Source organism: Rattus norvegicus, chromosome 6, assembly GCF_036323735.1.
Source record: "Rattus norvegicus strain BN/NHsdMcwi chromosome 6, GRCr8, whole genome shotgun sequence".
In the NCBI taxonomy this organism is placed as follows: domain Eukaryota; kingdom Metazoa; phylum Chordata; class Mammalia; order Rodentia; family Muridae; genus Rattus; species Rattus norvegicus.
In genome coordinates, this window is record NC_086024.1 from 143,065,336 (window position 1) to 143,091,149 (window position 25,814).

The following is a 25,814-nucleotide window of genomic DNA, read 5'->3' on the forward strand; positions in this document are numbered from 1 at the left end:
TTGAAAATTTCTTTAGGTGCTTCTCAGCCATTCGGCATTCCTCAGCTGTGAATTCCTTGTTTAGCTCTGAACCCCATTTTTAATAGTGTTATTTGTCTCCCTGCAGTCTAACCTCGTGAGTTCTTTGTATATTTTGGATAAAAGCCCTCTATCATTTGTAGAATTTGAATTCTCTCATATAGGGACAGGTAACTGTTGTGGTGTAGGTTTTTTTTATATGTGTATCATTTCCTTGTACTTTATACATCTGTTAAAGTGCACATGTTTTCACATCTAATGTTGTTAATAACCAAAGTTAATATCCTCAAGCAGTACAACCCATGGAGCAATTACTTCGTTCGATGATCCTTTGACCTCCCAATGCCACCCTCATCCCTTATTACCACTCTAGCTTAGTTGCACTACCCCTCAAGCCTATTTAGTCTTTTCTTTTGATACTTCAATCCCACCCATAATTTTCACTACAAATAGCACCTCTTGTTTAAAAAAGTAAAAGGGGGAATTGTGGGGCAGCAGGCAATGAAAGGTACCCTGATTCCTGAAGGAGATAAGTCTAATCCAAGGGACACTCTAAAAGGGACTGCAGGTGCATTACCAGTATCCCAGAATATCTGGGCCTCACATAGCTGCACCCCCAAAGTTCCCTGTAGAGAGTTTTGAAACAGACCAGTCATGTAGGGCTATGCCTCAAGCCCCTTCTCCACAGGTGAGGAAGTGACCACAGGTTACATAGGCTCAAAACAATGCCCTAAGCTCCTCCTCCACAGGTGAAGATGTGAATACAGGCCATGTAGGCTCAAGACAGATCAGGACAAAAAAAAAAACAGGACCATGCCTCCAAATATGTAGATGAGGTCTTTCCAAGCTCTCAGGCCAAGGCAATACAAAGTACCTGCTGTCAGAACCTGACCCATTCAAAAAATTTTATTTAGGTGTCCTGTTCAAAATTACAGGTGTGCAGGAACTAGTCCATCTTCTGAGAGCTTCTGTCATAAGAGCTGTAACACTGCAGCTTGGGAAAGAGATCTGCTTGGGAAAGAGATTTGCTCTCCCTGATATCATTGCCTCCAGAAGCTCCCCTGCACCCCTTGTCAGCTAGTAAGACCCTGCTGTCTCAACCCAAGCAACCTAAGAGGCAGACTCAGTGGAAAGGAGCAGAACCAGCAGCAGGGGCTAAAAAAGCTGTTCCCCCTCCCTGCCTGAGTTCTCTCCCCCTTTTCCCAAACAATATCCCTAGTCAAGCATGAGATCTCTATGGGAGAACCCAAGGTGACAGAGTACTACACACCTGTTCCTCAAGTTCTGCACAGTTAATTTAATTATAATGTTTTTCTTCCACTAACACATGCAACAAGTATTTATCAATATTATTGAAGACATTGACATGAAGATTGTAGAGGGCATGAGGGCCGGGTACTCACAGAGAAGCAAGGTTGAAAAGGATAACCTTATCTGATTTTTTATTCAATTTCATTTATTAACCATTCTTATTTTACTCCTATATTCTGCTGTTTTGATTACAGGAATTTTAGTCACATAGGGATGCTTCCTCAAGGAAGGAGAAAGAAACCAAATATTTACACCCCATTCGGAAAGAGGAGAGTGGAGGTTCTTAACAAACTGCTGAGTTTTTTGCTATCTATGTGGACAAAAATGCACCCTATACCCAGGATGATTATATTTAGGATTGAGAGTTCATCTTGGTGGATTTTTTCCTTTGATGAATATGAAGTGTCCTTCCTTATCTTTTTTGATGACTTTTTGGTTGAAAATCGATTTTATTTGATATTAGAATGGCTACTCCAGCTTGCTTCTTCAGACCATTAGCCTGGAATGTTGTTTTCCAGTCTTTTGCTCTGAGGTAGTTCTGTCTTTGTATCTGAGGTATATTTCCTGTAGGCAGCAAAATGCTGCGTCCTCATTATCTATCTAGTTTTTTAATCTGTGTCTTTTTATTGGGGAATTGAGTCCATTGATGTTGAGAGATATTAAGCAATAGTGATTGTTGCTTCCTGTTATATTCGTATTTGGAGGTGAGATTATGTTTGTGTACATTTCTTCTCTTTGTTTTGTTGCCAAGACAATTAGTTTTTTGCTTTGTCTAGGGTGTAGCTTGCCTCCTTCTGTTGGGCTTTACCATTTATTATCCTTTGTAGCGCTGGATTTGTAGAAAGATATTGTGTAAATTTGGTTTTGTCATGGAATATCTTGGTTTTTCCATCTATGTTAATTGAGAGTTTTGCTGGATACAGTAATCTGGGCTGGCATTTGTGTTATCCTAGGGTCTATATGACATCTGTCTGAGTTCTTCTAGCTTTTATAGTCTCTGGTGAAAAGTCTGGTGTAATTCTGATAGGTCTGCCTTTATATGTTACATGACCTTTTTCCCTTACTGCTTTTAATGAATTTTCTTTCTCTTGTGCAATTGGTGTTTTGACTATTATGTGATGGGAGGAGTTACTTTTCTGGTCCAATCTACTTGCAGTTCTGTAGACTTCTTGTATGTTTATGGGCATCTCTTTCTTTAGGTTAGGGAAGTTTTCTTCTATGATTTTGTTGAAGATATTTACTGGTTCTTTGAGTTGGGAGTCTTCACTCTCTACTATACCTTTATCCTTAGGTTTGATCTTCTCAGTGAGTCCTGGATTTCCTGTATGTTTTGGACCAGTAGCTTTTTCCGCTTTACATTATCTTTAACAGTTGTGTCGATGATTTCTATGGAATTTTCTGCTCCTGAGATTCTCTCTTCTATCTCTTGCATTCTATTGGTGATGCTTATATCTATGACTCCTTGTCTCTTTCTTTGGTTTTCGTTATCCAGGGTTGTCTCCCTTTGTGCTTTCTTTATTGTTTCTATTTCCATTTTCAATCCCTTCACCTGTTTGATTCTGTTTTCCTGTAATTCTTTCAGGGATTTTTGTGATTCCTCTCTATAGGCTTCTACATGTTTATTTATGTTTTCCTGCATTTCTCTAAGGGAGTTATTTATGTCTTTCTTGAAGTCCTCCAGCATCATGAACAAATGTAACTTAAAATGTGACTGTCTTCCAGTCACAATTGGACTGATGCACATATCTAGTCACAGAAACATTGGCTACAGGCAGTATCTGAATCTAGTCAACCCAGATAAAATCCTCAAGTTGGGAGATGGAAATGGACATGGGCTCTCACTGCTAACCAGGAAGTCCTTCTATTGATACTCACATGCAAAGGAAAAATTAGTTACCTCCAATGAAGTTCATAAGGGATACTAAGCACATTTAATTATATAAGACATGCTTAGCAGTTGATAGCCACCAAGAAAATGAACTCATTGGTATTTTTGCATTTACATTTATTTTCTGAAATTTATGTAGCTACTATTATAATTTATACAATTATATATATATTTATACGTAGAGAATGTAAAGGCTAAAATAACATTTTATGGAGCATATGCTTATACTGACTTCACTTTCCTGAAACTTTAGACTTTTTTAACAATCGGACTGCCATGCTACAGAGGACAATGCCACATCTTTCTCCCAGTCAGTGTCTACCGTTTGTCACATTTACACAGAATACCCTCATTCTGCAACAACATAATAAAACAAATCATCACTTGTGGCTCACAAAACATGAAAGGAGCATAAATATCCACTACCATATGTAATAGTACCGAAGTACTTTAAAATAACTAGTGAAACTTTATTCCCTTGACTGAAGATATGGCTCAGCAGTAAAGAACCCTGGCTGCTCTGCCCAGGACCCAGTTTCAATTCCCAGCACTCTTGGGGCAGCCCATAACTGTCTGTAACACCAGTTTCAGATGATATGATTCCCTCTTTTAACCTCCAAGTGAATCAGGAACCTAAGTGCTGCATATATGCACGAATAAACACTCATATAAATAAATGTTTAAAATACAAAATTTTAAATTGTAAAACTTTTCTGAAACTATCAATCCCAGAGTTTCCAGGCACTAAACCAGTACTCAAACACTACACATGGACAAATCCAAAGCTCCAGCTGAATGTATAGCAGAGGATGGCCGTGTTCACACCAATGGGACGAGAAGCCCTTGGTACCTGCCAAGGCCAGTGTAGGAGAATGTCAGGGCAGGGAGGTGGAAGCAGGGAAAGGCTGAACATCCTTATAGAAGAAGGAGGATGGGATGGGTTAGGGGCTTATGGATGGGAAACCAGGAAAGGAAATAACATTTGAAATGTATATAAAAAATCCAACAATATATATGTATATATGTATATGTACATATATATAATTTTAATGGTAAAATTTTCTTGAAACTATCAATTTAGAAAGATATCCTCAGCTATATTTTGAAAAATAAAGTGAAATTACAATGCTTTTAATACCCTCAGAAATAAATCCACAAATAACAAATAAAAGAATCTCACAAAAAGTCTCTGTTCCCTAAGTCAAGGCAGAAGTCAAGACTACGTTTCTTTTTTGGCTGAATACTGGCACCATGGTTTAAAAGCACTTTACACTTGTGTGTCAATTTTTCCTCTGGTTTTGGGAACAAATGCTTACACAGAGAAAAACATACTACAGAATTGACAACATTCTTTAGAAGAGAAGCTTGCAAAGACTGTCAAGGTTTTTAAGAAAAATGGGCTTCTGGCCTTGGTGACTTTATGATTGATTATCTTGACGTTGATGTTGGCTTCTGGATGCTTATCAGAACCTTGAATATTTAAGCCAGACTTAAAAGGAAGGAGATCTGCAATGAGAAGATCTTGAAGCAGTGGTGCTGGTATCTCAATACCTTCATAACTACAGAGTGATTAACAGCGTGAGCTGACAGTTGAGCATTCTTGAGCATCACTTGAGAGACCACTCTGGCAGCATAAGTTGCAGAGTTTGTTGGTGACATGGGAAATCGTGTCCTCAAACCATGAAGCTGTAGCATGCACCAGTCACCCACATCTCTATCAGAATGGGTGGTGCACCTTGTGGAGAAAAGGCACTATCTAAGAGACATGACCTCAGGAACATCCCGCTATAGTAATAGGTATTGGGCCAGAATACCAGAAGTGACATTTTGGAAAGAATTTCATGAAGGACAATCTTGGTGGAGCACCTGGGTGGTGGTTGTTAAAATGATAGACAGGTCCCTTTCCTAGTCATGAAGAATAACTTATGTGAAGAATAACTTATATCCCTGGCATGGCATGGACATATGCCTCAGGATCAGAATTGACAAAATCTTCTGGTGCAAGAGTGAATGTTGACAGCATGTGCTATTATCCATGTTTATGAATTGAGCCAGCATACATGAAAACTAGCAATGACAGCTTCCTCTTCCTGGACTGAAGTGAGCTAATTCCTCCCCCTGTGCAGCACATCATAAAAGTTCTGAGGTTCTGGGTTGTGGTGTTCAGTTGACATTGCTCCACAGAGTGAGCAGTGCCTGCCCCAGCCCAGCTTTTCTGTTCTTCCTTCCCTCATCACGCTAGTAAAGTTCCCAGGACCAACCCATATAGGACACAATGAACTTGCTTATTAAAGAATTATGTAGGTATACAGCCTCTGGGTTCCCGTAGAGGAGGGCCCAGGGGCAGGAGGTCCGCTGCGTCTGAGACACCGCCAGAACCTGAAGGGACCGACCGGATAAACAGTTCTCTGCACCCAAATCCCGTGGGAGGGAGAGCTAAACCTTCAGAGAGGCAGACACGCCTGGGAAACCAGAAGAGACTGCACTCTGCACACATCTCTGATGCCAGAGGAAAACACCAAATGCCATCTGGAACCCTGGTGCACGGAAGCTCCCGGAAAGGGCGGCGCAGATCTTCCTGGTTGCTGCCGCCTTGGAGAGTTCATAGGCAGCACCCCACGAGCAAACTTCAGCCTCGGGACCACAGGTAAGACCAACTTTTCTGCTACAAGAGACCGGTCTGGTGAACTCAGGACACACAGAGGCAAAATTCCTCTAGGACCGGCACTTCCAGTGGTTAGCGGGAGTCCCAAACGCGCGGGTCCCTGCCCGCAGCAGCTCTCTGCTCCCAAACCCGGTGGGAGAGAGACCTCACCTCCTGGTCAGGTGGGCACTCCTGAGGCTGCAGAGCAGAAGAGACCACCAACACTGCCCACCCCTGCTCACATCCCTGGCCCAAGAGGAAACTGTATAGGGCCTCTGGGATCTGGAAGATAACAGCACTGGAGTGGCAGGTCCCCCGCAGAGAGCTCATAAGCAACACCCCAGGAGCAAACTTGAGCCTTGGAACCACAGGTAAGACCAACTTTTCTGCTGCAAGTGACCTGCCTGGTGAACTAAAGACACAGGCCCAAAGGAACAGCTGAAGACCTGTAGATAGGGAAAACTACACGTCCGAAAGCAGAACACTCTGTCCCCATAACTGACTGAAAGAAAACAGGAAAACAGGTCTACAGCACTCCTGACACACAGGCTTATAGGACAGTCTAGCCACTGTCAGAAATAGCAGAACAAAGTAACACTAGAGATAATCTGATGGCAAGAGGCAAGCGCAGGAACCCAAGCAACAGAAACCAAGACTACATGGCATCATCGGAGCCCAATTCTCCCACCAAAGCAAACACGGAATTTCCAAACACACCAGAAAAGCAAGATCTAGTTTCAAAATCATATTTGATCATCATGCTGGAGGACTTCAAGAAAGATGTGAAGAACTCCCTTAGAGAAACACAGGAAAACATTAATAAACAAGTAGAAGCCTACAGAGAGGAATCGCAAAAATCCCTGAAAGAATTCCAGGAAAACATAAATAAACAAGTAGAAGTCCATAGAGAGAAATTGCAGAAATCCCTGAAAGAATTCCAGGAAAACATAAATAAACAAGTAGAAGCCCATAGAGAGGAGTCACGAAAATCCCTGAAAGAATTCCAGGAAAACACAATCAAACAGTTGAAGGAATTAAAAATGGAAATAGAAGCAATCAAGAAAGAACACATGGAAACAACCCTGGATATAGAAAACCAAAAGAAGAGACAAGGAGCTGTAGATACAACCTTCACCAACAGAATACAAGAGATGGAAGAGAGAATCTCAGGAGCAGAAGATTCCATAGAAATCATTGACTCAACTGTCAAAGATAATGTAAAGCGGAAAAAGCTACTGGTTCAAAACATACAGGAAATCCAGGACTCAATGAGAAGATCAAACCTAAGGATAATAGGTATAGAAGAGAGTGAAGACTCCCAGCTCAAAGGACCAGTAAATATCTTCAACAAAATCATAGAAGAAAACTTCCCTAACCGAAAAAAAGAGATACCCATAGGCATACAGGAAGCCTACAGAACTCCAAATAGATTGGACCAGAAATGAAACACCTCCCGTCACATAATAGTCAAAACACCAAACGCACAAAATAAAGAAAGAATATTAAAAGCAGTAAGGGAAAAAGGTCAAGTAACATATAAAGGCAGACCTATCAGAATCACACCAGACTTTTCCCCAGAAACTATGAAGGCCAGAAGATCCTGGACAGATGTCATACAGACCCTAAGAGAACACAAATGCCAGCCCAGATTACTGTATCCTGCAAAACTCTCAATTAACATAGATGGAGAAACCAAGATATTCCATGACAAAACCAAATTTACACAATATCTTTCTACAAATCCAGCACTACAAAGGATAATAAATGGTAAAGCCCAACATAAGGAGGCAAGCTATACCTTAGAAGAAGCAAGAAACTAATCGTCTTGGCAACAAAACAAAGAGAATGAAAGCACACAAACATAACCTCACATCCAAATATGAATATAACGGGAAGCAATAATCACTATTCCTTAATATCTCTCAACATCAATGGCCTCAACTCCCCAATAAAAAGACATAGATTAACAAACTGGATATGCAACGAGGACACTGCATTCTGCTGCCTACAGGAAACACACCTCAGAGACAAAGACAGACATTACCTCAGAGTAAAAGGCTGGAAAACAATTTTCCAAGCAAATGGTCAGAAGAAGCAAGCGGGAGTAGCCATTCTAATATCAAATAAAATCAATTTTCAACTAAAAGTTATCAAAAAAGATAAGGAAGGACACTTCATATTCATCAAAGGAAAAATCCACCAAGATGAACTCTCAATCCTAAATATCTATGCCCCAAATAAAAGGGCACCTACGTACGTAAAAGAAACCTTGCTAAAGCTCAAAACACACATTGCACCTCACACAATAATAGTGGGAGATTTCAACACCCCACTCTCATCAATGGACAGATCATGGAAACAGAAAATAAACAGAGATGTAGACAGACTAAGAGAAGTCATGAGCCAAATGGACTTAACGGATATTTATACAACATTCTATCCTAAAGCAAAAGGATATATCTTCTTCTCAGCTCCTCATGGTACTTTCTCCAAAATTGACCATATAATTGGTCAAAAAACGGGCCTCAACAGGTACAGAAAGATAGAAATAATCCCATGCGTGCTATCGGACCACCACGGCCTAAAACTGGTCTTCAATAACAATAAGGGAAGAATGCCCACATATACGTGGAAATTGAACAATGCTCTACTCAATGATAACCTGGTCAAGGAAGAAATAAAGAAAGAAATTAAAAACTTTTTAGAATTTAATGAAAATGAAGGTACAACATACCCAAACTTATGGGACACAATGAAAGCTGTGCTAAGAGGAAAACTCATAGCGCTGAGTGCCTGCAGAAAGAAACAGGAAAGAGCATATGTCAGCAGCTTGACAGCACACCTAAAAGCTCTAGAACAAAAAGAAGCAAATACACCCAGGAGGAGTAGAAGGCAGGAAATAATCAAACTCAGAGCTGAAATCAACCAAGTAGAAACAAAAAGGACCATAGAAAGAATCAACAGAACCAAAAGTTGGTTCTTTGAGAAAATCAACAAGATAGATAAACCCTTAGCCAGACTAACGAGAGGACACAGAGAGTGCGTCCAAATTAACAAAATCAGAAATGAAAAGGGAGACATAACTACAGATTCAGAGGAAATTCAAAAAATCATGAGATCTTACTATAAAAGCCTATATTCAACAAAACTTGAAAATCTGCAGGAAATGGACAATTTCCTACACAGATACCAGGTACCGAAGTTAAATCAGGAACAGATAAACCAGTTAAACAACCCCATAACTCCTAAGGAAATAGAAGAAGTCATTAAAGGTCTCCCAACCAAAAAGAGCCCAGGTCCAGACGGGTTTAGTGCAGAATTCTACCAAACCTTCATAGAAGACCTCATACCAATATTATCCAAACTATTCCACAAAATTGAAACAGATGGAGCACTACCGAATTCCTTCTATGAAGCCACAATTACTCTTATATCTAAACCACACAAAGACCCAACAAATAAAGAGAACTTCAGACCAATTTCCCTTATGAATATCGACGCAAAAATACTCAATAAAATTCTGGCAAACCGAATCCAAGAGCACATCAAAACAATCATCCACCATGATCAAGTAGGCTTCATACCAGGCATGCAGGGATGGTTTAATATATGGAAAACCATCAACGTGATCCATTATATAAACAAACTGAAAGAACAAAACCACATGGTCATTTCATTAGATGCTGAGAAAGCATTTGACAAAATTCAACACCGCTTCATGATAAAAGTCCTGGAAAGAATAGAAATTCAAGGCCCATACCTAAACATAGTAAAAGCCATATACAGCAAACCAGTTGCTAACATTAAACTAAATGGAGAGAAACTTGAAGCAATCCCACTAAAATCAGGGACTAGACAAGGCTGCCCACTCTCTCCCTACTTATTCAATATAGTTCTTGAAGTTCTAGCCAGAGCAATCAGACAACAAAAGGAGGTCAAGGGGATACAGATCGGTAAAGAAGAAGTCAAAATATCACTATTTGCAGATGATATGATAGTATATTTAAGTGATCCCAAAAGTTCCACCAGAGAACTACTAAAGCTGATAAACAACTTCAGCAAAGTGGCTGGGTATAAAATTACCTCAAATAAATCAGTAGCCTTCCTCTGCACAAAAGAGAAACAAGCCGAGAAAGAAATTAGGGAAACGACACCCTTCATAATAGACCCAAATAATATAAAGTACCTCGGTGTGACGTTAACCAAGCAAGTAAAAGATTTGTACAATAAGAACTTCAAGACTCTAAAGAAAGAAATTGGCGGCACAGGTCTTCCTGGTTGCTGCCGCTGCAGAGAGCCCCTGGGCAGCACCCCACGAGCGAACTTGAGCCTCGGGACCACAGGTAAGACCAAATTTTCTGCTGCAAGAAAGCTGCCTGGTGAGCTTGGGACACACGGAAGCAGAATTTCTCTAGAACCGGGCACGTTCTGTGTTTACCGGATGTCCCACACCTGCGGATCCCGGCCCGCAGCAGCTCTCTGCTCCCAGACCCGGTGAGAGAGAGACCCAACCGCCTGGTCAGGTGGGCACTCCTGAGGCTGCAGAGCGGAAGAGACCACCAACACTGCTCACCCCTGCCCACATCCCTGGCCCAAGAGGAAACTGTATAAGGCCTCTGGGCTCCCGTGGGGGAGGGCCCAGGAGCGGCAGGACCCCTGACGGAGACACCGCCGGACCCTGAAGGAAACAGACCGGATAAACAGTTCTCTGCACCCAAATCCCGTGGGAGGGAGAGCTAAACCTTCAGAGAGGCAGACAGGCCTGGGAAACCAGAAGAGACTGCTCCCTGCACACACATCTCGGAAGCCAGAGGAAAAAGCCAAAGACCATATGCAACCCTGGTGCACTGAAGCTCCCGGAAGGGGCGGCACAGGTCTTCCTGGTTGCTGCCGCTGCAGAGAGCCCCTGGACAGCACCCCACGAGCAAACCTGAGCCTCGGGACCACAGGTAAGACCAAATTTTCTGCTGCAAGAAAGCTGCCTGGTGAACTCAAGACACAGGCCCACAGGAACAGCTGAAGACCTGTAGAGAGGAAAAACTACACGCCCGAAAGCAGAACACTCTGTCCCCATAACTGACTGAAAGAGAGGAAAACAGGTATACAGCACTCCTGACACACAGGCTTATAGGACAGTCTAGCCACTGTCAGAAATAGCAGAACAAAGTAACACTAGAGATAATCTGATGGCGAGAGGCAAGCGCAGGAACCCAAGCAACAGAAACCAAGACTACATGCCATCATCGGAGCCCAATTCTCCCACCAAAACAAACATGGAATATCCAAACACACCAGAAAAGCAAGATCTAGTTTCAAAATCATATTTGATCATGATGCTGGAGGACTTCAGGAAAGACCTGAACACACTTAGGGAAGCACAGGAAAACATTAATAAACAAGTAAAAGCCTACAGAGAGGAATCGCAAAAATCCCTGAAAGAATTCCAGGAAAACACAATCAAACAGTTGAAGGAATTAAAAATGGAAATAGAAGCAATCAAGAAAGAACACATGGAAACAACCCTGGATATAGAAAACCAAAAGAAGAGACAAGGAGCTGTAGATACAAGCTTCACCAACAGAATACAAGAGATGGAAGAGAGAATCTCAGGAGCAGAAGATTCCATAGAAATCATTGACTCAACTGTCAAAGATAATGTAAAGCGGAAAAAGCTACTGGTCCAAAACATACAGGAAATCCAGGACTCAATGAGAAGATCAAACCTAAGGATAATAGGTATAGAAGAGAGTGAAGACTCCCAGCTCAAAGGACCAGTAAATATCTTCAACAAAATCATAGAAGAAAACTTCCCTAACCTAAAAAAAGAGATACCCATAGACATACAGGAAGCCTACAGAACTCCAAATAGATTGGACCAGAAAAGAAACACCTCCCGTCACATAATTGTCAAAACACCAAACGCACAAAATAAAGAAAGAATATTAAAAGCAGTAAGGGAAAAAGGTCAAGTAACATATAAAGGGAGACCTATCAGAATCACACCAGACTTCTCGCCAGAAACTATGAAGGCCAGAAGATCCTGGACTGATGTTATACAGACCCTAAGAGAACAAAATGCCAGCCCAGATTACTGTATCCAGCAAAACTCTCAATTAACATTGATGGAGAAACCAAGATATTCCATGACAAAACCAAATTTACACAATATCTTTCTACAAATCCAGCACTACAAAGGATAATAAATGGTAATGCCCAACATAAGGAGGCAAGCTATACCCTAGAAGAAGCAAGAAACTAATCGTCTTGGCAACAAAACAAAGAGAATGAAAGCACACAAACATAACCTCACATCAAATATGAATATAACGGGAAGCAATAATCACTATTCCTTAATATCTCTCAATATCAATGGCCTCAACTCCCCAATAAAAAGACATAGATTAACAAACTGGATACGCAACGAGGACCCTGCATTCTGCTGCCTACAGGAAACACACCTCAGAGACAAAGACAGACACTACCTCAGAGTGAAAGGCTGGAAAACAACTTTCCAAGCAAATGGTCAGAAGAAGCAAGCTGGAGTAGCCATTCTAATATCAAATAAAATCAATCTCCAACTAAAAGTCATCAAAAAAGATAAGGAAGGACACTTCATATTCATCAAAGGAAAAATCAACCAAGATGAACTCTCAATCCTAAATATCTATGCCCCAAATACAAGGGCACCTACATATGTAAAAGAAACCTTACTAAAGCTCAAAACACACATTGCACCTCACACAATAATAGTGGGAGATTTCAACACCCCACTCTCATCAATGGACAGATCATGGAAACAGAAATTAAACAGTGATGTAGACAGACTAAGAGAAGTCATGAGCCAAATGGACTTAACGGATATTTATAGAACATTCTATCCTAAAGCAAAAGGATATACCTTCTTCTCAGCTCCTCATGGTACTTTCTCCAAAATTGACCATATAATTGGTCAAAAAATGGGCCTCAACAGGTACAGAAAGATAGAAATAATCCCATATGTGCTATCGGACCACCACGGCCTAAAACTGGTCTTCAATAACAATAAGGGAAGAATGCCCACATATACGTGGAAATTGAACAATGCTCTACTCAATGATAACCTGGTCAAGGAAGAAATAAAGAAAGAAATTAAAAACTTTTTAGAATTTAATGAAAATGAAGATACAACATACTCAAACTTATGGGACACAATGAAAGCTGTGCTAAGAGGAAAACTCATAGCGCTGAGTGCCTGCAGAAAGAAACAGGAAAGAGCATATGTCAGCAGCTTGACAGCACACCTAAAAGCTCTAGAACAAAAAGAAGCAAATACACCCAGGAGGAGTAGAAGGCAGGAAATAATCAAACTCAGAGCTGAAATCAACCAAGTAGAAACAAAAAGGACCATAGAAAGAATCAACAGAACCAAAAGTTGGTTCTTTGAGAAAATCAACAAGATAGATAAACCCTTAGCCAGACTAACGAGAGGACACAGAGAGTGTGTCCAAATTAACAAAATCAGAAATGAAAAGGGAGACATAACTACAGATTCGGAGGAAATTCAAAAAATCATCAGATCTTACTATAAAAACCTATATTCAACAAAATTTGAAAATCTTCAGGAAATGGACAATTTCCTAGACAGATACCAGGTATCGAAGTTAAATCAGGAACAGATAAACCAGTGAAACAACCCCATAACTCCTAAGGAAATAGAAGCAGTCATTAAAGGTCTCCCAACCAAAAAGAGCCCAGGTCCAGATGGGTTTAGTTCAGAATTCTATCAAACCTTCATAGAAGACCTCATACCAATATTATCCAAACTATTCCACAAAATTGAAACAGATGGAGACCTACCGAATTCCTTCTACGAAGCCACAATTACTCTTATACCTAAACCACACAAAGACACAACAAAGAAAGAGAACTTCAGACCAATTTCCCTTATGAATATCGACGCAAAAATACTCAATAAAATTCTGGCAAACCGAATTCAAGAGCACATCAAAACAATCATCCACCATGATCAAGTAGGCTTCAACCCAGGCATGCAGGGATGGTTTAATATACGGAAAACCATCAACGTGATCCATTATATAAACAAACTGAAAGAACAGAACCACATGATCATTTCATTAGATGCTGAGAAAGCATTTGACAAAATTCAACACCCCTTCATGATAAAAGTCCTGGAAAGAATAGGAATTCAAGGCCCATACCTAAACATAGTAAAAGCCATATACAGCAAACCAGTTGCTAACATTAAACTAAACGGAGAGAAACTTGAAGCAATCCCACTAAAATCAGGGACTAGACAAGGCTGCCCACTCTCTCCCTACTTATTCAATATAGTTCTTGAAGTTCTAGCCAGAGCAATCAGACAACAAAAGGAGATCAAAGGGATACAGATCGGAAAAGAAGAGGTCAAAATATCACTATTTGCAGATGACATGATAGTATATTTAAGTGATCCCAAAAGTTCCACCAGAGAACTACTAAAGCTGATAAACAACTTCAGCAAAGTGGCTGGGTATAAAATTAACTCAAATAAATCAGTTGCCTTCCTCTATACAAAAGAGAAACAAGCCGAGAAAGAAATTAGGGAAACGACACCCTTCATAATAGACCCAAATAATATAAAGTACCTCGGTGTGACTTTAACCAAGCAAGTAAAAGATCTGTACAATAAGAACTTCAAGACACTGAGGAAAGAAATTGAAGAAGACCTCAGAAGATGGAAAGATCTCCCATGCTCATGGATTGGCAGGATTAATATGGTAAAAATGGCCATTTTACCAAAAGCAATCTACAGATTCAATGCAATCCCCATCAAAATACCAATCCAATTCTTCAAAGAGTTAGACAGAACAATTTGCAAATTCATCTGGAATAACAAAAAACCCAGGATAGCTAAAGCTATCCTCAACAATAAAAGGACTTCAGGGGGAATCACTATCCCTGAACTCAAGCAGTATTACAGAGCAATAGTGATAAAAACTGCATGGTATTGGTACAGAGACAGACAGATAGACCAATGGAATAGAATTGAAGACCCAGAAATGAACCCACACACCTATGGTCACTTGATTTTTGACAAAGGAGCCAAAACCATCCAATGGAAAAAAGATAGTATTTTCAGCAAATGGTGCTGGTTCAACTGGAGGGCAACATGTAGAAGAATGCAGATCGATCCATCCTTATCACCCTGTACAAAGCTTAAGTCCAAGTGGATCAAGGACCTCCACATCAAACCAGACACACTCAAACTAATAGAAGAAAAACTAGGGAAGCATCTGGAACACATGGGCACTGGAAAAAATTTCCTGAACAAAACACCAATGGCTTATGCTCTAAGATCAAGAATCGACAAATGGGATCTCATAAAACTGCAAAGCTTCTGTAAGGCAAAGGACACTGTGGTTAGGACAAAACGGCAACCAACAGATTGGGAAAAGATCTTTACCAATCCTACAACAGATAGAGGCCTTATTTCCAAAATATACAAAGAACTCAAGAAGTTAGACCGCAGGGAAACAAATAACCCTATTAAAAAATGGGGTTCAGAGCTAAACAAAGAATTCACAGCTGAGGAATGCCGAATGGCTGAGAAACACCTAAAGAAATGTTCAACATCTTTAGTCATAAGGGAAATGCAAATGAAAACAACCCTGAGATTTCACCTCACACCAGTGCGATTGGCTAAGATCAAAAACTCAGGTGACAGCAGATGCTGGCGAGGATGTGGAGAAAGAGGAACACTCCTCCATTGTTGGTGGGATTGCAGACTGGTAAAACCATTCTGGAAATCAGTCTGGAGGTTCCTCAGAAAATTGGACATTGAACTGCCTGATGATCCAGCTATACCTCTCTTGGGCATATACCCAAAAGATGCCTCAACATATAAAAGAGACACGTGCTCCACTATGTTCATCGCAGCCTTATTTATAATAGCCAGAAGCTGGAAAGAACCCAGATGCCCTTCAACAGAGGAATGGATACAGAAAATGTGGTACATCTACACAATGGAATATTACTCAGCTATCAAAAACAACGAGTTTATGAAATTCGTAGGCAAATGGTTGGAACTGGAAAATATCATCCTGAGTGAGCTAACCCAATCACAGAAAGACATACATGGTATGCACTCATTGATAAGTGGCTATTAGCCCAAATGCTTGAATTACCCTAGATCCCTAGAACAAACGAAACTCAAGACGGATGATCAAAATGTGAATGCTTCACTCCTTCTTTAAATGAGGAAAAAGAATACCCTTGGCAGGGAAGGGAGAGGCAAAGATTAAAACAGAGACTGAAGGAACACCCATTCAGAGCCTGCCCCACATGTGGCCCATACATATACAGCCACCCAATTAGACAAGATGGATGAAGCAAAGAAGTGCAGACCGACAGGAGCCGGATGTAGATCGCTCCTGAGAGACACAGCCAGAATACAGCAAATATAGAGGCGAATGCCAGCAGCAAACCACTGAACTGAGAATAGGTCCCCTATTGAAGGAATCAGAGAAAGAACTGGAAGAGCTTGAAGGGGCTCGAGACCCCAAAAGTACAACAATGCCAAGCAACCAGAGCTTCCAGGGACTAAGCCACTACCTAAAGACTATACATGGACTGACCCTGGACTCTGACCCCATAGGTAGCAATGAATATCCTAGTAAGAGCACCAGTGGAAGGGGAAGCCCTGGGTCCTGCTAAGACTGAACCCACAGTGAACTAGTCTATGGGGGGAGGGCGGCAATGGGGGGAGGGTTGGGAGGGGAACACCCATAAGGAAGGGGAGGGGGGAGGGGGATGTTTGCCCGGAAACCGGGAAAGGGAATAACACTCGAAATGTATATAAGAAATACTCAAGTTAATTAAAAAAAAAAAAAAAAAAAAAGATAGACCATAAACTGTAAGCTAAAAAAAAAAAAAAAAAGAAATTGAAGAAGTCCTCAGAAGATGGAAAGATCTCCCATGCTCATGGATTGGCAGGATTAATATAGTAAAAATGGCCATTTTACCAAAAGCAATCTACAGATTCAATGCAATCCCCATCAAAATACCAATCCAATTCTTCAAAGAGTTAGACAGAACAATTTGCAAATTCATCTGGAATAACAAAAAACCCAGGATAGCTAAAACTATCCTCAACAATAAATGGACCTCAGGGGGAATCACGATCCCTGAACTCAAGCAATATTACAGAGCAATAGTGATAAAAACTGCATGGTATTGGTACAGAGACAGACAGATAGACCAATGGAACAGAATTGAAGACCCAGAAATGAACCCACACACCTATGGTCACTTGATTTTTGACAGAGGAGCCAAAACCATCAAATGGAAAAAAGATAGCATTTTCAGCAAATGGTGCTGGTTCAACTGGAGGTCAACATGTAGAAGAATGCAGATCGATCCATCCTTATCACCCTGTACAAAGCTTAAGTCCAAGTGTATCAAGGACCTCCACATCAAACCAGATACACTCAAACTAATAGACGAAAAACTAGGGAAGCATCTGGAACACATGGGCACTGGAAAAAATTTCCTGAACAAAACACCAATGGCTTATGCTCTAAGATCAAGAATCGACAAATGGGATCTCATAAAAGGGCAAAGCTTCTGTAAGGCAAAGGACACTGTGGCTAGGACAAAACAGCAACCAACAGATTGGGAAAAGATCTTTACCAATCCTACAACAGATAGAGGCCTTATATCCAAAATATACAAAGAACTCAAGAAGTTAGACCGCAGGGAGACAAATAACCCTATTAAAAATGGGGTTCAGAGCTAAACAAAGAATTCACAGCTGAGGAATGCCGAATGGCTGAGAAACACCTAAAGAAATGTTCAACATCTTTAGTCATAAGGGAAATGCAAATAAAAACCACCCTGAGATTTTACCTCACACCAGTGAGAATGGCTAACATCAAAAACTCAGGTGACAAAAAATGCTGGCGAGGATGTGGAGAAAGAGGAACACTCCTCCATTTTTGATGAGATTCCAAGTTGGTACAACCACTCTGGAAATCAGTCTAGAGGTTCCTCAGAAAATTGGACATTGAACTACCTGAGGATCCAGCTATACCTCTCTTAGGCATATACCCAAAAGATGCCCCAACATATAAAAAAGACACGTGCTCCACTATGTTCATTGCAGCCTTATTTATAATAGCCAGAAGCTGTAAAGAACCCAGATGCCCTTCAACAGAGGAATGGATACAGAAAATGTGGTACATCTACACAATGGAATATTACTCAGCTATCAAAAACAATGCCTTTATGAAATTCATAGACAAATGGTTGGAACTGGAAAATATCATCCTGAGTGAGGTAACCCAATCACAGAAAAACACACATGGTATGCACTCATTGATAAGTGGCTATTAGCCCAAATGCTTGAATTACCCTAGATGCATAGAACACATGTAACTCAAGATGGATGATCAAAATGTGAATGCTTCACTCCTTCTTTAAAAGGGGGAACAAGAATACCCTTGGCAGGGAATAGAGAGGCAAAGATTAAAACAGAGACAAAGGAACACCCATTCAGAGCCTGCCCCACATGTGGCCCATACATATACAGCCACCCAATTAGACAAGATGGATGAAGCAAAGAAGTGCAGGCCGACAGGAGCCGGATGTAGATCGCTCCTGAGAGACACAGCCAGAATACAGCAAATACAGAGGCGAATGCCAGCAGCAAACCACTGAACTGAGAATAGGTCTCCCATTGAAGGAATCAGAGAAAGAACTGGAAGAGCTTGAAGGGGCTCGAGACCCCATATGTACAACAATGTCAAGCAACCAGAGCTTCCAGGGACTAAGCCACTACCTAAAGACTATACATGGACTGACCCTGGACTCTGACCTCATAGGTAGCAATGAATATCCTAGTAAGAGCACCAGTGGAAGGGGAAGCCCTGGGTCCTGCTAACACTGAACCTCCAGTGAACTAGATTGTTGGGGGGAGGGCGGCAATGGGGGGAGGATGGGGAGGGGAACACCCATAAAGAAGGGGAGGGGGAGGGATTAGGGGGATGTTTGCCCAGAAACCGGGAAAGGGAATAACACTCGAAATTTATATAAGAAATACTCGTTAATAAAAAAAAATTGAAAAAAAAAGAATTATGTAAAATTAGAATTAGCCCTGAATGTTTATGACAATACTAAATGTACTCATGTATGGGCCATTTGGGGTGTGTGTGTGTGTGTGTGTGTGTGTGTGTGTGTGTGTGTGTGTCTGTGTGTGTGTGTGTGTGTATGTGTGTGTGTGTGTTTGTATATAGTAACAAATGGATTTGGAAGGGAAGGGCACTCTCAGGAGGTTGGAAGGAGAGAAGAGTGGTACAGGTTAAGCTTTCAAAAATCAATTAAATTAAGATTTATCAACCATGAAAAACGTCTACAATCATAGCTCCTAATGATATGTCCTGGAAAAATGAGGAAATGAGTTGTAGATAATAAAAAGCAAATACCAGAGAGAAAGAATTTTTTTACTTCTTGGTGTGGGAATAGCCTTTCAGGGTGGGATTGGTAGGTAGTAACATGGAGATCATGACAGAATAAGATTTCGCTTTTTCTGAGGTACTAGTGAAAGCCAGAATATTTCCACAGGTACAAAACTTTTGACACCATGCCATTTCCACACTGCATCTTCCATAAATAACATTAAAAATACATCATAAAATGGTTTATTTCCCTGGGAGTTAGAGCCATGACAAAATGCTAGCATATGCAGGCTAACACATCCATCACCGTTTTGCAGTATTGAGAATCCTATGAAAGTTATATTCATGTTTTACACCAAAAGTTTCAGAGCAGTCTATGTGCTAGGACTATGGCTGGTATAGGCAGTGTGGAGTGGTAGATGGGGGAAGTCTTATTCCAGTCTCTGAAACTGAAGAGTACACCAGCAGACTTCTGTACATCGTTGGAGGGATAGCCAAACTCTGAAATAATTAAAATGTTCTCTAATGAATTGCGCTCTCTCTCTCTTTCTCTCTCTCTCTCTCTCTCTCTCTCTCTCTCTCTCTCTCTCTCTCTGTCTCTCTCTGTCTCTCTCTCTGTCTCTCTTTCTCTCTCTCTCTCTCTCTCACACACACACCCACACACACACACATCCATGTGCATATGTGCTATGTGTGTTCACACACACACACATAAAAATGTACACATTTATATAATATCACCTTCTTCAATTCTGTTTTTCTGACTTATGTTTTGTGATTTTTCAGAGGTGTGTGTGTGTGTGTGTGTGTGTGTGTGTGTGTGTGTGTGTGATTTGTTTTTAGATGGTTTTGATTGTTTCTAATTCCATTTTAATTTCTTCCTTTTTTGGTTTTTCGAAAAGAAAAAAAGGTGTGTACTTCAGTGAGTTGGTAGGTAGGAAGGCTCTGGAATAAATTGAGGATGAGGGAAAGAGTTATTAAAATATTTTGTATGAATTATTTCAAAAATTATAAAAAAAACAAAAACAAGTAAACATACATTTTGGCCTATTTAACACAGAATCTTTATGGAGTATGAATATGGAGACATCACATGTCAATTACAGCAGGGCAGAACAGGTAATACACTTAAGGAAGGAAACCACAGAGGACACAGGGTTCCCTCCACACACAACTGTTCTCTCTACAGGGATTCTTGGCCTCGTGGAGCCCCCTGCTGGTCCTGAGTTCCCATGCAGGTAGGTTTATCATGGATCACACTAAAGCTGCATATTCTGGTTCATGAACTAACTTTTGCCTTTAACTTCAGTGTTCACAGAGCTCAATTTAAGGAATAAACGGCTCTAGTTTACCTAAGGATGATTTATGTCTCAGTAATTTTGAGATGTGCCGATACTACTATAATATCCTCTCAAAGTCAGATTCCTCCTTAGTGGCAGTTCATTCCAGCTCTACTGCTTCCCATTTCTATAAAGGTAAAAACAGAAGATACGAGTCTTTTTCCTGTATTCCTCAGGGGCAGAGCACCTGTGTTCAGAGGGTAAATCACACATCCTACATTGTGTAATAGAGTAAAAAGTCTTACACAATAATTGTACATAGGAGTGAGACTGTTGATATCAATAACAAAAATATTGAAGCACCTGAAGACCTGTCTGACTTTTAGAACATAGTGCTGAAATAAGCCTACATTAAATGAATGGATAGTTAGAAAAGCCTCTGCTTGGGAAAAATATAAAAGGCCTACAAGATAAAAGGTCTGGGTCTTAGAGATCTTCAGTGAAAACCACTCTATAACTGCAGGGTCTTTCAGGAACTGAGACACCAAACAAAGAGCAAACATGGCCTAGGCCAAGGTACCCAGCACATGGGTACCTCAATCTCCATTTGGGTCCTTCAATAACAGGATTGGGGTCTGCCCCTAAAGGTGCTACCTCTCTTCTAATCCATTCCCTTAACTGATTCCCTTGTCTGACCTCAGTGGGAAATGATGCCCCTAACCCAGCAGAGATTTGATGTACCAGGTTTGTAGGATATCCAATGGTGCAACTACCATATCGAAGAAGAAAGGAAGGGAATAGGAGGAGGGACTTGTATTGGGTGTTCAGAGGAGAGGGCGGCATGGTTAGATGAGTTACTGGTTTAAGTGTATGGTTATGTAAATGAAGATCATTTTATTGCTATGTTGCTATATCAGAACAATGGCATATGATTTTTCCCTTAGGGCCATGGGCTATCTAATTTCAGTTTTTGGCAGTTCTAGCAGAGTCAGCCATGGCTAACCTTTACCCTAACCACCCTAACACTAATTTTGTAGTCTTTAAATTCAATCCAAGAATAAATAATTAATCCGACAATTCTACACCTTTTGTACCAGCATAACCCAGAGTCAACTAACTATTGTATATGATTGACGATTACCTTTCTCATCTGATACCATACAAAATATTTCCAGTTCTATGAACACTAATGAGTAGGAATGAAGCTTGCGCTTGACACAAGCTCAAATTCTCTATATTCAATAAGATATAAGTGTTGTCTTGAACAATAAGGTGTTAAAATTACTTTACAGATAGCAGTCAATAGACTTCAGAACAGCCTGAATTATTTGGGAGAATCTATGGACACTCTTTGGACAATGATTCAATTCTGGAATAGTCATCCAGTAACTCCCATCTTCACCATATACAGCTCTTCATTGAAGATTAACATTACAATAATTTGGAATCTTCAGCTGTGAGAATTTGAAGCGTAAGACTGAATGTAATCATAGCTCTAAAGGACCTGGTATAGGGACCAAACTTCCTTCAGCTTTATAAAACAAAACACAGACAGAATCATTTAGGAACATCTTAACAGGAACCTAGAGTGGAAAACAGGAATAAAAAGCTCTTAACATAAGAGCAAACAGGAAACCACAGAGGCCAGCAGGAAAGCCATGTATTATATCATACATTCTTATGATATAATAGGAAGGAACAGAGCTGAGAAGCAGCCTGAAATACTGTACAGCTGAAAACTGAGGCTGTGTCAGTGTGCACTGTGAGCACAGTAGTATGTTCCAGTATCTGCAGTGTCCACACTGGTGATCTTGAGGAATACTTGGTTGTTGGAGGTGTCCTTGGAGACTGTGAGCCGGCTCTTCAGAGATGGGTTGTAGTGCTTAACATCCTCCCACCCAATGGTTGCCAGCCACTCCAGACCCTTCCCTGAAGGCTGACGGATCCAGCCCACACCCACACTAGAAGCGCTCAGTAAAAACCCAGAGAAAGAGCAAGTCAGACTGAGGGTCTGGGAGGGCTGCAATATCCCAGGGCCAGACTCTTTCAGAGTCACCTGGGCCAGGACATCTGTGGAGAAATGAAAGGTGAGAAGGTAAGGTGGGAACAGGTGAGGATAGAACAGTTCATCGCTTAGGAAGCCTTGGTACTCACATGCAGGGACTATCAGCAGTAGGAATGAGGAAGTAAGCCTGTCCATGGCTGCACACCAGTGAGTGCCCAGGCCCAGCTTTGGCTTTTTTACCCCAGATTGGGCGGATCCAAGAGAGATTTGCATTCCCTCACCAGGTGCTGATGCTAATGGTGTACTTAAGTTTTAGGACTCAAGATGTATCATTCTATGATGGGTGATGCAGGAGCCACAAGAGACAGCGTATCTGCTTCCCACAGAGAGTACATAACACCCAAGACCAGTCTCCTCAGTACAAAACACTTCTGCTGAGTGAGGTTGGATTGCAGTAGTATTGATAGAGACCCTAACTTTAACATGAAGGGTCCTGACTCTGCCCACTCATCTAGGAATCATTTCCCTGTGTTTCTGCATGGAGGACGGATGGGGAGCTCAAAGGGGAAATTTTACTCCTAAGTTGTTGACACTCTGTTTCTGGGGCCTGAGTGAGTCTTATCACTATGTATGTTCCACAAAATTGGTACAGTAATTGTAGACTTCTTGCACAGTATAAGAGTATATGCCATCTCAAGCTGGCAATTATCAATACTGTAATTCCATGAAAGAGAGTAATTTCATTGACTTTACTGATGTCAAGGTACCGCCTCTCAAAATTGAAATTGCTGTTATTCAACAATCAGTAGCTTCATCTTTATATGGACCTGTATTTGTGACAACTTTAAAATTAAGAGCAGAAAACATAGACTCTAAGCATGGAGAAGTTTATTCAATCTCCTAGGTGGGGATAATCTTGGAAGAAGCCACAGTGTGCAGAGGATGTTGATAGGCACAGCACACAAGGTTAGGGCATTTTTCCCCGCCTTCAGAAATGTTAAAATACAATGTATTCTTCTTTGTTCATATCAGTATTGATGGTTTAGAACTTAAAGAGAATAAGATTTGCCTGAGTTTTATAAACTTTATACAGTGGCTTGTTGGCATGAATGTGACTGAATACACAGAAAAAAACTCGAGTAGATGTCTGACTCCATTAAAGAAATCTACACCAAAACGATCAAATTCCTTTTATGAGTAAAACATCTTCATATTTTCAAACGTTTGAAAAGTAAAAATATCAAGGTATTTCCAAACCATAAAATAAAATCTTAGCACAAAGTTGCATCAACACAAGAAAGAAAATAATCCCAGAATTCTGAGTTCCATCTGCAGCCCTGAACCTTCAGGGTAAAATGGGCAATAAGACCTGCACTAAAGCTTACGTTCTTTTTCTAGGGGGTTGTTAATGTTAAAATGACTCTTTGTATATGAGTAAATTGTGTATCTTGAAAAAGAATTTCTGACATTGTCTCCATGAGACTCAAAGATCATCATATACATCCTCATCAGGCAGGAGAAGGGTTCTACAAGAAGGCAAAGACCCTGGAATGGATGACCCAGAGGCTAAGTTGTCAGGTTTGGATGAAGGGACCAGAGGGCCAGAGATACAATTATTGCTGGTTCCTGAATGTTGAAAAGTGAGACAACAGACCCTTCAGAAGAGAGAATATCATATCTAACCAGGAAAATAGATGTTGCATTTCAGATGCTTTGTCTATAGAGGGAATAAAAGCATAGTGTTGTCTTAAGTCTGTGATATGAGCTTCAATGGGTGAAGATATTTTTCCTGAATTTTTCAGATGTATTCGAAGTAATACTGGGTCCAAGTCCATAAGTGTACAGAGATGTGAACGGCATGTTACAAAAATTAAAATACATAAATATAATCCAATAGTATTTCATACAAATTTATATATAAACAATCCTGGCACATAGGGCTCAAGAATTAGAATGTAGGGGTTAGGGATTTAGCTCAGTGGTAGAGCGCTTGCCTAGCAAGCGCAGGCCCTGGGTTCGGTCCCCAGCTCCGAAAAAAAGAAAAAGAAAAAAAAAGAATTAGAATGTATTACTCTAAGTGTGGATCACATTAACTCATAGACTTAGATTATTTCACTGATGAACTTTACAGCTGTGAAAATCCTTGGACTCAGGGATACTCAGCTAGAGAGCCTATTTCCAACTCGACTATCGTGTTTATGTATTTCTAATCAGTGTTGTAATCATAGCTGAGTCTCCTTGTTCATCACTAGGACATGTGAGTAGAAAAGCACTGCAGACTGCACATGTATTAGCTAAGGTAGAACTACCAATCCATCCTTCAGAAACTCTCAAGCACTTGGATTGAAAGTGACCAAACTATCATGCAATTCATTTGAGGAGGGCGTGTTATATGTTGATGGTATGAGTAATAGGATTCCAGATATGCACAGAGTAGAGCAGAAATCAGACCTCTCTTAAGATGATGTGTAAAGTTTGCTACCGCAGGCAGGATCTAAGCTCATGAGGTGCAAATGGCATACAGCCAGGGGAAAAAAGTGAATCTCTTATCAGAAATTATTAGGAATCTCAGGTATATCCCCAATGGACTAGAACTCTAAAATTCTAAGAGTGGACAACTGGATCGTGACAAGCTAATAAAATGTCCTAAGTAGATCTGAAGAGTAGGATGAATACAGTGCACACACCTGGAACACCACATCAGATTGAAGGACTCTCATCCCGTAAACACAAGTCAGGGGAGTGAAGAAGCTGGTGCCAGGAGTGAACAGGGACAGGTGAACTCAGCATGCACATGTTGTAGGGAACATTTTCCATGTTCATGTGTAATTTTTATTAGTATTGTATAGATGTCACCTCCTCACTACCTTCAGAATCCTTTTCCCAATTCATAAGAAGCATGTTAGGGCTTCATATTACTAATTTGAAAAAAAATTTTTAGGAAGAAATATGTAGAAAAGTGAGTGAAGAAAATAAAAATGTAAGGAGGGCCGGGCTATAAAAATACACCCAGCTTCTCCCTCTCTCCTTCACCTGAGCTGAGGGCATCACATGGCAGGAGGACCAGGTCCCCTACACTTTCCCAACAGAACCGCATATGCTTAACATTGTGGATGGGATGTCAATGACTGTATTCCCAAGTCACATTCTATCATATTTAACTGAGAACCTCCCTCCTGCCAGTGGAGAGAAGTTACAGACAGATTTACAGATGCAGCTGACAATGAAGGTGATGTCC

At 40.7% G+C, this 25,814-nt stretch overlaps 1 gene segment (V, D, J or C); it reads right to left on the reverse strand.

The window, feature by feature from the left end:
- Positions 1–24,561, reverse strand: part of LOC103692734 (Ig heavy chain V region 3-like) — a 41,301-nt gene extending 16,740 nt beyond the window's left edge. The window contains 1 exon segment of the V gene segment in view: positions 22,726–24,561. Within this exon segment, the coding sequence occupies positions 22,726–22,849 (124 nt within the window).
- Between the last annotated feature and the right edge of the window lie 1,253 nt (positions 24,562–25,814).